At 52.6% G+C, this 16,219-nt stretch overlaps 1 protein-coding gene across 7 annotated transcripts in view; it reads left to right on the top strand.

Moving 5' to 3' along the window:
• The window catches only part of PC (pyruvate carboxylase), a 236,585-nt gene that overhangs the window by 113,939 nt on the left and 106,427 nt on the right, over positions 1-16,219 (top strand). For all 7 annotated transcript variants that reach the window (XM_073351710.2, XM_073351709.2, XM_073351708.2 and 4 more), the window contains one exon: positions 15,600-15,718. In XM_073351710.2, the coding sequence (XP_073207811.1) occupies positions 15,600-15,718 (119 nt within the window). The remainder of the gene's footprint in view (positions 1-15,599; positions 15,719-16,219) is intronic.

Here is a 16,219-nt window from a genome sequence, read left to right as displayed (position 1 = left end):
TAGAGCAAAAGTGGATGGGCATCAGAACTTTGTGCCTCAGTTTCCCTGCAAAGTCACTGTAAGAGCTGAGAATAGTTCTGATTCCCAGCCCCCTTGCTCTGACCACTAGACCCCACTCTCCTCCCGGAACCAGGAATAGAACCTAGGAGTGCTGACTTCTAGGCTTTCCCTCTGCATTAACCCATTAGACCCCACTCCCCCACAGAGCCAGGAATAGAACCCAGGAATCTGGAAAGCTACCTCGTTACCCACCGTCATAGCCCTCCTCAAAACTCTCCTTTGCTGTGATGCTGACAAAAAACATGCCAGTGGTCAGGCTGTTGGTGTGCTGAGCCCGCTGCCCCTCGCGCTGCCCATGACCGTCTCTGCCCATGACCGTCTCACGGTTTACTTGTACTTGCCCATCTAGCTCCATCCATCTCTTGTCTCTTGCCTTATCCTCAGGCTGGAAGCCCGGGGGCAGAAACCCTCTTTTTGTTCTGTGCATTTAGCACACTGGGGTCTTGGTTCATGACTAGGGCCCCTAGGTGCTACTGCAATACAAATGGTAAATATCAATAACCCTGACCCCCCAGCTCAGTGCTCTTGTCCATTAGACCACGGTGTCTCGAACCGTCCCATGCTGACAGCTCTCTGAATTCGGGAGCCCATGTTGTGGAGGGGGGCCCATCTGTCCATCTTTGTCACCCACGTTCAGTAGCCGAGTCCTTTGCAGACGCACTGGAGATGGAGTAGCTGAATCCGGTGGGCGTTAAGAATGATGCATCTTGACAGAGCCAGGGCCCACTGTATTTCTTAATTGGCTGGCGTTCATTCCCAGAACACCTGATCTTGGTTGTGGGGACTTGATGGCTCAACTTGCCAGCCTGATTGCATCCTGCCTGGCTACAGTGTGTGGCCAGGAATCCCTTTCATTATTAGGTGTATTACAGTAGCGTCTAGAGGACCTGACTGAGATCAGGACCCCATTGTGCCAGGCACTGCACAGACCCCGACTGGGATAGGGGTCACCGTTGTTGCTGAATGCTGCACAAACACTGGCTGACATCGGGGCCCCTTAGTGCCAGGCACTGTGCAGACACAGGGTGACAGCTCCTGCCCCAAAGAGCTTGCAGTCTAAATAGTAAAATAAGGAGGGGAAACTGAGGCAGTGAGTGGGGAAGGGACTAGCCTAGCCCAATGTCAGGGGTCTCCACATGCTACCATAATACATATAATAACACTACAGCTCTGATTTCCTCCTGCATGAGGTGGTGGTGGAATGTCGAAACTTAAATCCACTGGCTCTGCTGTATGGGAACATACCTCTTGACTCCCTGTCTGCTGAGAACCCCACTGGGATGCTCCTCGGCTCTGCAGTTTAGTAAACCATCACTGCAGCTCTGAGCCAGATGGACTGCAGCGGGGAACTGGGGTAATAATGGAATCTGTCAGCTGCCCGGAGCAGAGCAGTGAGCTCTGAGTGTGTGTGTATGTATGAGATGTTGCCCCCTGCTGGAGATAATGAGGCTGATGTGAGTGTGTGTGTGTATAGTTTGGATTTCCCTTTGTGCATGTGTGCCAACTTATGTGTGTGTGTGTGCACACAGATTGGACTTCCCACTGTGTGTATGTTAAATGTGAACCTTATCCAAGCATCAGGACTCCTGGGTTCTATTCCCAGCTGTAGGAAGGGAGTGGGGTCTAATGGGTTAAAGTAGAAGGGGCTGGGAGTCAGAACTCCAGGGTTCTCTCCTTAGATCTGGGAGGGGAATGGAGTCTAGTAGTTAGAGCACTGGGAGGGCAGGGAGCCCGGACCCCCAGTTTTTTTTCCTGGATCAGGAAGGGGAGTATAGCCTAGGGGTTAGAGCAGGGGGGCAGATTTCAGCAGCTGGATAGGGTGTGTTGAGGTTGAGGGTGCCTTGTGTCTAAAAGGAGACAGGCACAGGTTGAGGCTTCATCTTCATGGTGGTGAATCATATTCAGATTTCTGTGAGATTGGGGTCTTTGTCCCAACCAGCAGCATGAGATGGGGTAGGGGTATCTCGCAGATTCTGTCCTAGCAGTCGTAATGGGTGGCATCCAGACTGCAGCAAGGGAAACTGGGAGTTAAGATCGGTCCCATCCAGAGCAGTGGGCTTGGGGGTTAACACCCCTTGGGATGCCCAGGACCAGTTCCTCCTTCTCAGGACGTTCAGCTCAGGCTCCCGCAGACCCAGGCAGGTGTCTTCACAAAAGAGATAAAAGATCAGGATGAAATTTTGAATCACAACACGGTTTCAGCACAAAATGTCCTTTTTGTCCAAAATGAACATTTCATAAAGTCACAGATTCCAAGGCCATCGGGGGCCATTGTGATCATAGTCTGACTTTTTGTAGAGAACACAGGCCAGAGAACTGCCCCAAAATAATTCCTAGAGCAGATCTTTTTTTTGGAAAAACATCTGATCTTGATTAAAAAATTGTCAGTGATGGAAAATCCACCCCAGCCCTTGATAAGTTTTTCCAATGGTTAATGACTCTCACTGTTAAAAATTGACACTTTATTTCCAGTCTGAATTTATCTAGCTTCAACTTCCAGCCATTGAGTTGTGTTAGATCTTTGGTGGCTAGACTGAGAAACCCATTATCTAATATCTTTTGCCCATGGAAGTACTTATAGGCTGGGATCAAGTCATCCCTCAACCTTCTCTTTGTTAGCTAAAAAGCTTGAATTCTTTGAGTCTTTCACTATGAGGCATGTTCTCTAATCCTTTAGTCATTCACATGGCTCTTCTCTGAGCCTTCTCCGATTTATCCACATCCTTCTTGAATTGTGGGTACCTGAACTGGACACAGGATTCCAACAGACTTTGTACCACTGCCAAATACAGAGGCAAAATAACCTTTCTAATCCTGCTCGAGATCTCTCTGCTTATGCATCCAAGGATCTCACTAGCTCTTATGGCCACAGCGTTGCACCGGGAGCTCATGTTCAGCTGATTCTGCACCACGACCGCCAAATCTTTTGCAGAGTCACTGCTTCCCAGGAGAGAGTCCCCCATCCTGTATGTATGGCCTAGATTCTTTGATCCTAGATATATACATTTGACATTTAGCCATATTAAAACGCATATTGTTTGCTTGTGCCTGGCTTACCAAGTGATCCAGATCACTCTGTATCAGTGACCTGCATTCTTTCTTATTTACCACTCCCCCATTTTTGTGTCATCTGCAAACTTGATCAGTTTGATGATTTTGTTTTCTTCCAGGTTTTCAATAAAAATATTAAATAGCGTAGGGCTAAGAACCGATCCCTGTGGGACTTCACTAGAAACACGCCTGTTTGATGACGGTTCCCTGTTTACAATTACATTTTTAGACCAATCAGTTAGCCAGCTATTAATCCATTTAATGTGGGCCATGTTCATGCTATATCTTCCTAGTTTTTTAATCACAATGTTGTGCGGTACCAAGTCAAATGCCTTACAGAAGTCTGAGTGTATTACATCAGCACTCTTACCTTTATTAAGGAAACTTGTAATTTCATCATAAAAAGGTATCGTTCATTTGATGGATCTGTTTTCAATAAACCCCTGTTGATTGGCATTAATTACATCTCCGTATTTTAATTCTTTATTAATTAAGACCCGTATCAGCCGTTCCATTATCTTGCCCGGGATCGATGTCAGACTGACAGGCCTGTCATTACCTGGGTCATCCCGTTTACCCTTTTTATATATTGGCACAACATTAGTTTTCTTCCAGCCTTCTGGAACTTCCCCACTGTTCCAAGACTTATTGAAAATCAACATTAATGGTCCAGTGGGCATCTGAGTCAGTTTCTGTTGAAATCTTCTGGCGTTTGTCAAAAAGCTAGAAAGGGAAAGTGTTCAGGCCTGGAGCAGGTCCCATGATGCTAGGCTCTGTACAAACCCTGAACAAAATCCAGACAAATCACTCTGGTGAACAGGAGATGCCAGGTGCTCATAGCAATGCAGGAGGACAGTCGAAGTAATAGGGAAGTGAGCTGTAGCTCACGAAAGCTTATGCTCAAATAAATTTGTTAGTCTCTAAGGTGCCACAAGCAAAATCTTAGCACTTTTGGGTTCAGTTTTATCATTTTGATATTTCAGTGTATTTGGTTTATACTAACAACAACAACCGTCAGTTCTTCACTACAGCTTTTAGTCCCATGATCTCAAAGCACTTTACAAGGGAGGCCAGTGGTGTTATCTCCAGTTTACAGATGGGGAAACTGAGGCACAGGGAGGGGACATGACCTGCTCAAGGTCACTCAGCAGTCCCGTGGCAGAGCTGGACATAGAACCTACAAGTCCTGAGTCCCAAGACAGTGCTTTAGCCACTAGGCAACACTGCCTGGTTTATTGGACTTTGCTAATTCATTTAATTCATTTTAATTTTAATTTTTAATTTAGGATTTAATTCTAATTTAATGTTAATTTTAAAATTATATTTATGCATATTATATTTTATATTATGTCATATATTGATATATATTACATTTAATAATGCCTAATATATACTATTTCATATTTTGATATCATCTAAGAGCAAAAATGAAATGAAACGATAAACTGGAAATTGATTGATTTGATGGCCTCAAGTCCAAATGTTCCAGGATTTTCGTTCTGTGGGAAATTTTGAAAATTCGCCTCAGAACAAACAAATAAATTGTGGAATTCCCCATAAAGTGAAAATTCTGGTTCCCGAAAAATTCCAGGCCACCTCTAGTGATATGCCACATGGTCAGCTTTGGTAGAATCTGGCTGGGGGGGGGAGGGGTGTGCAGAAAGTCTGGGTGTCAGGACTCCTGGGTTCTAGTCCCAGCTCTGGGAAGGGAGTGGGGTCTAGTGGTTAGAGCGGAGGGGCTGAGAGTCAGGACTCCTGGGTTCTAGTCCCAGCTCTGGGAGGGGAGTGGGATCTAGTGGTTGGAGCGGGGGGGGGGGCCTAGAATCAGGACTGATGGTTTTATTCCCATCTCTGGGAGGGGAGTGGGAGCTAATGATTAGAGTGGAGGGTGGGGCTCAAGAGACAGGACTCCTGGGTTCTACCCTTAGCTCTGCTGTGTTTTTTGGGAACGTGAGCTGTCAGAAGGAGCCAGGGCTCCAGTGCTGGGAGAAGTGATTTGTGCTGATGCTGCGGAGCGCCTTGTGACAGCCTGCTCTGAGTGGTGACATTAGCAGCTGTTGTCTAAGCATGTCCCTTCCCCCTCTGTACTGGGTCCCCATTGTTCCTCTGTGAAGTGAGTAATTACCAGACTTCCTAAGAACTCAGTGCACCTCCCACTCTCTGATGGCGTGACAAGTTGGGGCAGCAGCTGTTGAAATAGACACCCCCAGTATGAAACATTCATGGACAGCCAGAACTCCTTCTATTCCTGGCTCTGGGAAGGCAATGGGGTCTAGTAGTTAGAGTAGGGGGGTGGGACCAGGAGGCCTGGTTTCTATCCCAGCTCCGGTGGGTGATGGAATCTCGTGCGTAGAGCAAGGGTGGCTGGGAGTCAGGATTCCGGCTTCTATCCCCATCTCTGGGAGGGGAGTAGGTCTAATTGCTAGAGCAGGGGGGCTGGGAGTCAGGACTCCTGGGTCTTATTCCCAAGTCTGGGATGGGAGAGGGCTCTTGTGGCTGATCAGAATGTCCCCTTCGGGATTTACAATCCTGCCACATGACTTTGGAAGGCAGGCAGCTGTGAAATGCACCGTGGGAGCATCAGTATAAGCCTCACTCCTGAAATTACCAGTGCCACCTCCATCTCTTAATATGAAAAGACAAAGCCAGCGGCGGAGCTGCTGATGGATTTAATTGTCTCCCCTTCCAGATGCCTGCTCTTTCTTGGCATCTGGACCTGCACAAGATTCCTTGGCAACCTCGTGGCAACCAATCCGTGATCCACTTTAAGCCATGATTTCGGCGGGCTGGGAGTCAGGACTCGTGGGGGTCTATTCCCAGCTCAGGTGGTGAGGGGTGCGGGGTCTAGTAGTTAGAGCAGTGGGGCTGGGAGTCAGGACTGCTGGGGTCTATTCCCAGCTCAGGTGGTAAGGGGTGCGGGGTCTAGTGGTTAGAGCAGTGAGTCTGGGAGTCAGGACTCGTGGGGTCTATTCCCAGCTCAGGTGGTGAGGGACGCAGGGTCTAGTGGTTAGAGCAGTGAGGCTGGGAGTCAGGACTCGTGGGGTCTATTCCCAGCTCAGGTGGTGAGGGACGCGGGGTCGAGTGGTTAGAGCAGTGGGGCTGGGAGTCAGGACTGCTGGAGTCTATTTCTAGCTCAGGTGGTGAGGGGCGCAGGGTCTAGTGGGTAGAGCAATGGGGCTGGGAGTCAGGACTCGTGGGGTCTATTCCCAGGTCTATTCCCAGCTCAGATGGTGAGGGGTGCGAGGTCTAGTGGTTAGAGCAGTGGGGCTGGGAGTCAGGACTGCTGGAGTCTATTTCTAGCTTAGGTGGTGAGGGGCGTGGGGTCTAGTGGCTAGAAGACATAAAAAAGCAGATTTTTCCCTGTTCTTCTGCATCTCATCAAGATCCCAAGTGTCATTTCCTGTTTGCGCTCTCCCCTCTCCCATCTAATTGAAGTAGGCAGCAAATGCCCCTAGTGGGCCACTGGAGCTTCCAAGCCTCCCGGCACGTGCCCCCACTCCCTCTTGGCGCAGCTATATGGGTGCCTCCTGCCTCATAAATGCAGATGCAGTTGCTCGGCAGGATGCCTGGCACTAGGGGGCAGCGTTCACCCAACAGATGCACACAGTCTGTGGGTTCCATGCATCTCTGCCTGGGAGTGATGCATCTGAGCTACATCCAAAGCCCTGCTGGGTTATTTTCCTTCAGGGACAATGAATCGCAAACGACAGGATAAAATAACAGGCAGGGAATCAGGACTTATGAGTTCACGCTCCTGCTCTGTAAACGAGTTCCTAGTTGTTATGGCCACAACAAACTAACGGAGGCACTCGGAATGCGGTGGATTGAAGTTACTAAGAGCACTAAAGATGCCTGTCAATAATGGGCTCTGCACCGATCCTGAGGGGGATCAGGGGCGTCATTGTGCCAGGTGCTGCACAGACCCTGAGTGAGATGGGGGCTCCATTGGGCTGGGCACTGCACAGACATGAATCAGGATCAGGGCCCCCATTGTGCTGGGTGCTGCACAGACCGGGATGGTGATCAGGATGTAGCCAGTGGAGGCTACAGGGGCCTTCACTGTGCCCAGCACAGCGCAGCTACAATCTCAAATGAGGCCTCTAAACTACACCAGACAAAGGGTTGAGCAGCCCCTGGCCTGTGTGGCATCATTGCTCTGGGCACAGAACACGCTTGGTGTAATCGGCTGAGAACGGTCTTTCCTGGCTTATGGGTTCTTCTTTGCAGCTTGATTAAAGCCCCCAAGACAAATGGCTGCTTACCCTGATTTCCCTTTGCCTCTCAGACTCCTTCACGATCAGGGCTCTGAAAACAGGCTTCTATTTATTCCTCATCATGTTTAGCTTTTCAGCCAGTTTCATCTAGTTCAGCCTCATCCCTCCTTGCTAGTCAGCGAGAAGGATTTCAAATTTCCTTCTCCTGTAGAGCCAGCCTTTTTCCTCTCTGCTCCCCCGTTCAATAAAGCAACTGTGCTTGCCTGTCCTGGCCAAGATTGGGATCCTCAAGGTACCTGCTGCTGTACAGACCCTGACTGGGAGCAGGGCCTCCATTGCGTCTGATGCTGTGCAGACCCCAACCAGGAGTGGGGCCCCACTGGGCTGAACACTGCACAGATACAGTCCCTGCCCCAGACGGCTTACAGTCTAATTTAACTAAGAAGGGGTGAGGAAATTGAGGCATAGAGAGGGGAGGGGACATGGCCAAGGGCAATGGTAGAGTGGGAAATAGAACCCAGGAGTCCTGAGTGCTACATTCCTTCAGCCAGTCTAGACTGTGTCTCCACTGTGCCTGCATCTATGTATTCATATGGCCCTTCTTTCCCAGAGAGGAAGCATGGCCCAGTGGTTAGATTACTAACCTAAGACTTGGTAGATTGTCATGGTCTCCCTGGGCCACTCACTTTGTCTGGGGCTCTGTTTCTCCATTTGAAAAACCAGGATAATAACACGTCCCTGCCTTCAGCCTCAGCCAGGGATCTGTGTGGCACTCGGCCCAATGACGCCATGATCTGCATCGTGTCTGTGCAGAGCCCAGCACGATTGGGAGCCCCGATCTCGGGGGCACCTAATACAAAGCCGGGCCAGAAACAGTGTCTAAATTGCTACATTTGCATCCGGAGCCAACCCAGCCCAACGCTGAGGTGTCTCTGGCAGCGTCTACAGAGCAGCAGGTTCAGTGGGGGATTCCTCTGGAAAGAGACACCAGAGGGAGCAGATGAGACACCAGCCACAGAGTGGGGCCATTGATCAATCTCCTTTACAACCCCTTCAAACCCCAGCTGCTTTCACGTCTCCTTGGCTTCATTGCTCAGCCACTTCACTGCGGGCTAGCACATGCCCCAGTTAGGGTGCAGAGCTGGGTGCACTGTGCAAATAAGGCAGTGCCCTAATCTGCATATTTGAATATACATCATCTCAGCGGGATGCATCCCTCCCCCAGCCTTTCTACCGGAACTAATAGGGATGCTTGGGAGCCTAGGAGCAGGCTCCCTGAATCAGGAGGCACCTGGGTCTGATCCATGCATGTGCAGTGCAGAGATGGCTGTCCCACCAGCTGGGTATGCAGTCTCGGGTGCAAGGGCTTCTGGGGTTGCAACCCAGCATTTCTGGTGCCGCTGCAAACTGCGGGGGGTTGTGCATGGCTTTATGTGCCCCCCACCCAAGGCAGGAAAGGACCGACATCGCAAAGGCCTAAATTCGCCTCCTACAAATCCAGTATTGGTGGGGTTATGGAAGCTCCCAGAGGGCCTGACTGAGATCAGGGGCCCCATCGTGCCAGGTGCCTCACAGACCCTGTCTGCAATCAGGGGCCCTGTCTTGGTGGGTGCCACGCAGACCCTGAGTGTGATTGGGAGCCCCGCTGGGCTGGGTGCCACACAGACACACCCTGAGTGACAGTCCCTGTCCTACAGAGCTCACAGTGTAAAGAGAGGCTGGAAGCAGAAACTGAGGTAAAGGGGCTCGTTCAAGTTCACCCAGGAGGTTTGGTGGCACAGTTGGCAGAGAATCCAGGAACCCAGGCTCCTAGCTGCCCCGCTGCTCTGACCACTAGCCCCCTCTCCCCTCCCAGAAGTGGAGATAGGACCCAGGCGTTCTGACTGGCAGCCTTATCTAATGTCTATTATGCATGTTGCTACCCTGTCTTTTCTCCAGCTGCTGATGTGCAGGAAACTCCAACCTTGCTGATCCCGCTCTTAAACCTACTCAATCGCCTCGTAATGTGCTTTCATTTAATGATCAAAATGATATTTGATTAGGCAGCCTGTACTACATTTTTTCTTAAATAGATAATTAAGAGATTATTCCTCTCAAGTTCGTTAGCAGGTAATTTAAGCTACAAGAAACACAGATGCATTTCCATGTGGAGCATCTCTTGATAGGAATCAACAGACGAGTGGGGTGTTGCTCAAGTCTCGGGGTGGGGTGGAGATGTCAAATCCTGCTGCTAGTTTAATATATAGGGGAGTAGGTTGGATGCCGCTGGTCTCCACTGTTAGAGCACTGGGCTAGGAGTCAGGATTCCTGGGTTCCATTCCCAGCTGTAGGTAGGTAGTGGGGTCTAGTGCTTAGAGAAGCAGAGGTGGGAGTCAGGACTCCTGGGTTCTAGTCTCACTCCTCTCGCAGAGCCAGGCATAGAACCCAGGAGTCCTGATTCTCAGCCTCTTTTCCTGTAACTACGAATCTCTACTCCCCTCCCAAAACCGGGCATAGAACTCTGGAGTCTCACCACAGACCAGAGGGGGGAGGGAAAACAAAGGCACAGAGCAGGGAAGGGACTTTCCCAAGGTCACACAGTAGATCAGTGGCAGAGCCAGGAGTAGCCAGCTCCTAGTCCAATGCCTGTGTCACTAGCCCAATGTCTTTCTTAGCCAGGAACTCCTGTGATGCATGAGCCACGTGCCTGTGGGGCTCTCCCTTCCCCAGATGCTCCCTCTCTGAGCTTCAGCCACAGCAGGGGTAGGAAAACCTCCGCAGCCTGATGTGAGCCAGCGCCAGCAGGGAGCAGATTGAGGTGCTCTTTTCACACTGCGTTTCCGTCGCTGGGGGTGGGAGCTGGGTTGGCAGCTCGGGGCAGTAAGAACAGGTAGCTCAGCACCGCCCCCGGGCATGCTGGAAAATAACCGCGCGCTGGGGGGAAGCGAGTCCAGTGTTCAGGCTTGGCGGGGGCAGGTTGTGGAGCATGGTTGTAAACCAGACGCTGTGTGCGCTTACTGTGCGGAAGGACCCAGTGTCCTCACCCAGCAGTCTGCGCTGGCATGGGGGCGTGGGACCATGCTCCTCCCACTAAATAAGCCCCACCTACTCAAGACAGCAGAGTGAGCTCTGAGTCACAGTGTTAGAATAGATTTCTGGTACCGCCTAGGGGCCCCGATGAAGATAGAGGTCCCCTTTGGGCCAGGCACTGCACAGACGCTCACTGAGATTGGGGCTCCCGTTGTGCCAGGTGCTGCACAGATACAGTGAGAGACAATCTCTGCCTCCAAGAGCTTACAGTCTCAATTAGCAAAGGGTGGAAAGATAAACTGAGCCACACAGAGGGGCGGGGACTTGCAGTAAGTAAGTAGCAGAACCGGAAATAGAACCCAGGTGTCCTGACCTCCTACACTGCACACTCTAACCCCCTAGGCCCCGCTCCCCTCCCCTAGCCGAGAACAGAACCCAGGAGTCCTGCTTCCCAGCCCTGCTGCCTTGTTAAGTGGGAAAAATATCATTGCTGTCCATGCCTCTTAAAATTCAGGAGCCGCCGAACAGTTAAAACATCTTTAATGAGCTCCATGCTTCATTATCCTCTTTATGGCTGTCTGGCGCCCACTCCCCCCTGCCCGGCAAAGATTGAAATGCACAGTTAATCCATATTCTCCAGTCTGTTGTTTAATTCCCGGCATTGCACTGACCCCCGCTGGTTGCGCCGTTCAAGGATTTTCCCCACCCTCAGCTCCCCATGAACTCCCAGCCACCACAGCTTGCGGGCTCCCTGGTTAATTAGCAGGCGTGGGTTGGATCAGAAATGCTCTCTCTGATGCCTTAGTGCCGCTGCAGGGAGAAGGTCCCGGTCCTGTCAGTCTAGTCCAAGGTCATCCCCGGGGCTGTGATGAGGCCTGGCAGATTTTGTATCTGGAGTTCATCATCTGGGTCTTCAACAGGCAAGGGAATGGAAGAAAAAGAACCTGGGGGCCTGACTCCCAGCCTGGCCTCCTGCTCTTACCACTAGACCCCTCTTGCCCCCCAGAGCTGGCGACAGAATCCAGGTGTCCTGACTCTCCGTCTGGCACGCTGGCCACTCCTCCCTTGTTTTCCAAGCGCCGTCTCAGCATTTGCCGCTGCAGCACAGCATCTGCTCAGCGGGACGCAGCGATGCCACAGTTAGTCGTGTTCCTTGCCATGTCCCCGGCTCACAGGCATCGCCCGAGCGGCTGGTGTGTCTGCGAGAGACGGACAGACGCAACAGCCACGTCTTCTGTCCTCGCGTCACCTGGATCTCACACACACACAGAGATTCAGGGAGAGTATTGGACTGGTGCTCAGGACTCCTGGATTTTGTCCCCTGCTCTGGGAAGGGAGTGGGATCTAGGGGGTTAGAGTGGGGAGTGGGGGCTGGGAGCCAGAACATCTGCGTTCTACTCCTGCAGCTGGGAGGAGAAGGGGAGTCTAGAGGCTGGAGCAGGGGGGACAGGAGTGAGGGCTTATGGATTTTATCTTCTGCTATGGGAGGGGAAACTAGTGGTTAGAAACGGGGGCTGGGAGTCAGGACTCCTGGGTTCAATCCTCAACTCCGGGAGAGAAGCGGGATCACTGTGAAATTTCAGATTTAAATAGCTGAAATCATGAAATTTACTATTTTTAAAATCCTATAACCATGAAATTGACCAAAATGGATTATGAATTTGGCAGGGCTCTATCCATGAGGGAGCAACCTGTGCTTGCCACCTGGCACCCTGCACCTCAGCTGAGACGAGGTTATCTCTGCTGCCCTTCAGTGAGATTCGGCCTTTAAACCTATTGCTGGGGGTGGAGTTCTTGTTACTGCGGTGTGAGGATTACCCAACAGTCCATCAGGGATCAGGGGAGTTTATGCCAGACACCTGGGTCCCCTGCAACCTCCTATGCCCTGCTGCAGATCATAACCATGTGGAGGGCAGAGCTTGGGACCTCCTTCCCAGCCATTGCTGGGGGAGATGCGTTTGTGATGGGGCCTCAGCTTTGTGAGGGAGAGGAGTAAGTGGAGTATGAACAGCTGTTGGCTCTTCATACTGTGAACTCTTCAGGGCAGGGATGCTCTTGTGTGTCTGGGCAGCGCCTGGCACAACAGGGGCCCTGCTCTGGGTTGGAGTCTGTGCAACCCCAAGCTCAGTCGGGGTCTGTGCAGCGCCTGGCACAATGGGGATCTCAGGTATTACTGTAAAACTGCTAAGAGGGCCCCAAAGAACTCGGGACCCCCTTCCCATGGCATAGCTAGTGGCAGCCTCGGCCTGTTCCTCACTCCATTCCAGTGGCTGGGTTCCCCGGGGAACGGCCTGTTTATTTCTGATTGAAGTGGGGAGGGATGAGGTCTCTGCAGGGGTGCTTATTGCCAGGCTGAAATTACCTGCTTATCCAAGGGCCCTTGGCTGAGAGCTCTGCTTCCATTATGGCTAGTTAATGTCTCTCCTGTTAGGAACCGTGGCTCCAGAGAGGCAGGCCTGCTAACTTTGTCAGCATTCTTGGAGAACCCTTTGTAACCTGAAGTGGATAGCCAGGTTAGCTGATCCCACTGCGGCTTAATGGCTGGAGCACTGCGCTGGCAGGAAAGAGACCTGAGTGCGAGGCCTGACTCCCCCGAGGAGCTGATTCCCCTCCCACACTTTGTCTAGTTAGACTGCAGGGTCTTTGGGCCCGGGAGCTCTTCTCGCTGGCTAGCCCCCATCCTGCTCAGGGCCTCGGCTGGAACCCCCAGAGTAATGAACGGTGCGAGGCAGGGGGGTGATCGTCAGCACCTCGGGGCACAGGCTGAGCAGTGGAGGCAAGGCTGTGTATCTCCCTCCAAAGGGTAGCGGTGGAAAGCGTCTCCTCCTGACCTCCTGGTGCGAGCCCCGCTCTCATTTCACAAGGGGGCTCCCGGCATAGCACCTACCCCTTGAATGGTTTGCCAGCGGCCGCTAGGCACGTGCCAATCCTCCAGACTTCCGCCTGTTACATTTTATCCGGACCTCCCTGGAGTTAACGGAGCGTACCTCTGTCTGCATGTCGCCCGCTGGGATGGAGGATGCAGCAGCTGGAGGAGAAAGCACTGCAGTTGCTCAGTCACACTAGATTCCAGTGCTCGGGGGAAAGCGACACAGAGAGAGAAATTGTCTTTCCTCCCATCCCCCTCTGTCTGCAAAGCACCAGTAACTGCGGTCCTCGTCGTGCCACAGGGATTCCGAGCTGTCCCTGGCAGCAGTCGTGAATCCTTCATTACCTGGGATCCCTGGACAGATGCGGGGAAAGAAACGGTTCTTGCAAGTAGCCTGGGTTCAGTCCAACGTGAATGCAAGCAACGTGCGCTCTGCAGGGCGCGTTTGAGTCACATCGGATAAGGCGAAGGGAAGCTGAGCCGGGAAGAGGTTGAGAGGCCCAGGAACCGGCACAGATCAGTGGGGGACAAGGGTTGCGGGGAATGGCTTTGAAAGCTGCATCCTAGAGGAGGCGTGGGCCACTGGGCAGAGGGTGAAGAGGATGGGGGGGAGGGCCAGCAGGGGGGTATCAGAGGGAGGAGCGGGAGATCGGGGCGGGGGGTGAGGGGGAAGGAATCTGTGTGCCTGTGGTTTCACTGCAGCAAACACACATCCCCGATGCCCAGTGTTTGGCTCACCAGAGATAGCTTAGTGGATATCAGAGCGATGGTCTCATCTACTCAATATCCGGCCCCCACTGCCAGCCCAGATCAGGCCAATGGGCCCATCTAGCACCTCCTGCTGCCCCGGATCAGACAGTAACCCATCTAGCCTGGGCGCCCCCACAGTTCCCCTGCACACGAGCAGGTCAGTGGGCCCAGCTGTGACCATATCCCCTCTCCAGCAGGGACGAAGTCTCGCTGCTCCATAGGAAGGGGCAAGAAATACCCTTAATTGACAATGGACAGCAGGAAAGATGCTCAGCAGGAAGGCTGTGGCAGAGAGGATAGAGCACTGGGCTAGGGGTCAGGACACATGTGTCTTCTAATTCCAGCTCTGCTATTGACCTTCCCCTCTCTACGCCTCAGTTCTCCAGCTAGGGTTGCCAACCCTCCTGGTTTCGCCGGGAGTCTCCTGGAATCAGGCTCTATTTCTCGGAGGCTACTGAAGCCAAACCAGGAGATTTTAGGCCGCTAGAAGTCTGGCAGCGCAGCAGGGCTAAGGCAGGCTCCCTGCCTGCCCTGGTCCTGCACCACTCCCAGCAGTGGCCGGCACGTCCCTGCAGCCCCTGGGGTGGGGATCAGGGGGTCTCCGTGCTCTGCCCCTGAGCTCTAACTCCGCAGCCAATGGAACTGCAGCCAGTGGGAGCTGTGGGGGGCAGCACATAGGGGCAGCACAAAGAGCCCCATCCCAGGGGCCACAGGGACGTGCCAGCTGCTTCCAGGAGCAGTGCGGGGTCAGGGAGCCTGCCTTAGCCCCGCTGTGCCACCACCCAGGAGCCGCCTGAAGTGAGCGCCACCCAGCTGAAGCCCTCCCGCCCTCCCACACCCCATCCCCCTGCCCCAGCCCTGAGCCCCCTCCCACACCTAAACTCCCTCCCAGAGCCTGCACCCCACATCCCCTCATGCACCCCAAACCCCTGCCCCAGGCCAGTGAAAGTCTTACCTCCTGGCATCTGAAATCTCCCTGCGCAGCATCTTCTGGAGTCAAGTGCTTTGGTTGAGAGGGCTGGGATCTAATTAAGAGCCGTATCATAACGATGTCTGATTGCACTCAACCAGGATTTGGCTTCGAGCCAGTCAGCCAAGCTGCCCTGAGAAGGTGTCACGTGCTAACCGCCAGGGACGGAATGAGGCCACGACAGCCGCTCACCTGTCTGCTTCTTTGTCCCTGCAGTGCCCTCCCTCACCCACCTCCTGGGGATGGGATCCTCACCCCACTTGGCCGAGAGGACCTTGCCACTTGCATCCCCAGAGGCAGTCTCCTTCCCCCACCAGAAGCAGCAGCAAGGGAAACAGAACCCAGGAGTCCTGACTCCCAGCCCTCCTCTGTCCACTAGACCCCAGTCCCTACACAGAGCCAGGGATAAACCCAGAAGTCCTTACTTTCAGCCCCCCCTGCTCTAACCACTAGACCCCACTCCCCTTCCTGCATCAAGGATAGATCCCTGGAGCCCAGAGTCTAGTGGTTAGAGTCACCCTGCTCTAACCACTAGACCCAAGTCAGGAATAGAACACAGCAGCCCTGTCTCCCAGTCCTGTGCTCTAACCCAGACCGTGGCAGCTCTGTATATATTTGCCACTGAGAAACACAGTTAGAATGCTCAGACCCTCATGAACCTCTTATCTCCTTGCAGGTAGGATATGAAAATGCCGGCACCGTGGAGTTCCTGGTAGATAAACATGGCAAACACTACTTCATTGAGGTGAATTCCCGGCTTCAAGTGGAGCACACGGTGACAGAAGAGATCACAGAGTAAGTGACGCCTCTCGCGCCCCAGTTTGTGGTGATGGGGCACTTGCTTAGCCGTCTAAACAGAGGGATATGGAGTAGGAGCAGGGAGGTGGTATTAGCTCTGTATATGGCATCGTCTGACACCTGTCAAATGGACTAAAAACTGGCTAACTCATTGATCTCCAGCGGGAGACCCATCATCAAATGGGGATATATCTAGTGGAGTCACACAGGGATCTGATAGATAGGTAGACACTGAAGTGTGCATCATTAGGGTTCAGAAGTAACACCCAACAGAGAGAATTATGAGTCAGTTCCCTCCTTTTGGAGTGATCATCTCAGGCTCTCTGCAGACTCAGGCTGCATTGGTGACACTCAGGGAAGCTCCCCCCTCTCAGAACGATCGGCTCAGGCTCTCTGCGGACTCAGGCTGGTGTTGCTGCATCAGTTACGCCCTTGTCACATTTTGAAAGTTTTCTCTGGAACCATAAGCCAGGCCGACTTCTTCTTCTTTTTTTTTTT

Source organism: Lepidochelys kempii, chromosome 7 (genome assembly GCF_965140285.1).
Source record: "Lepidochelys kempii isolate rLepKem1 chromosome 7, rLepKem1.hap1, whole genome shotgun sequence".
NCBI classification, from domain to species: domain Eukaryota; kingdom Metazoa; phylum Chordata; order Testudines; family Cheloniidae; genus Lepidochelys; species Lepidochelys kempii.
This window is presented reverse-complemented; position numbering and strand designations above follow the sequence as displayed.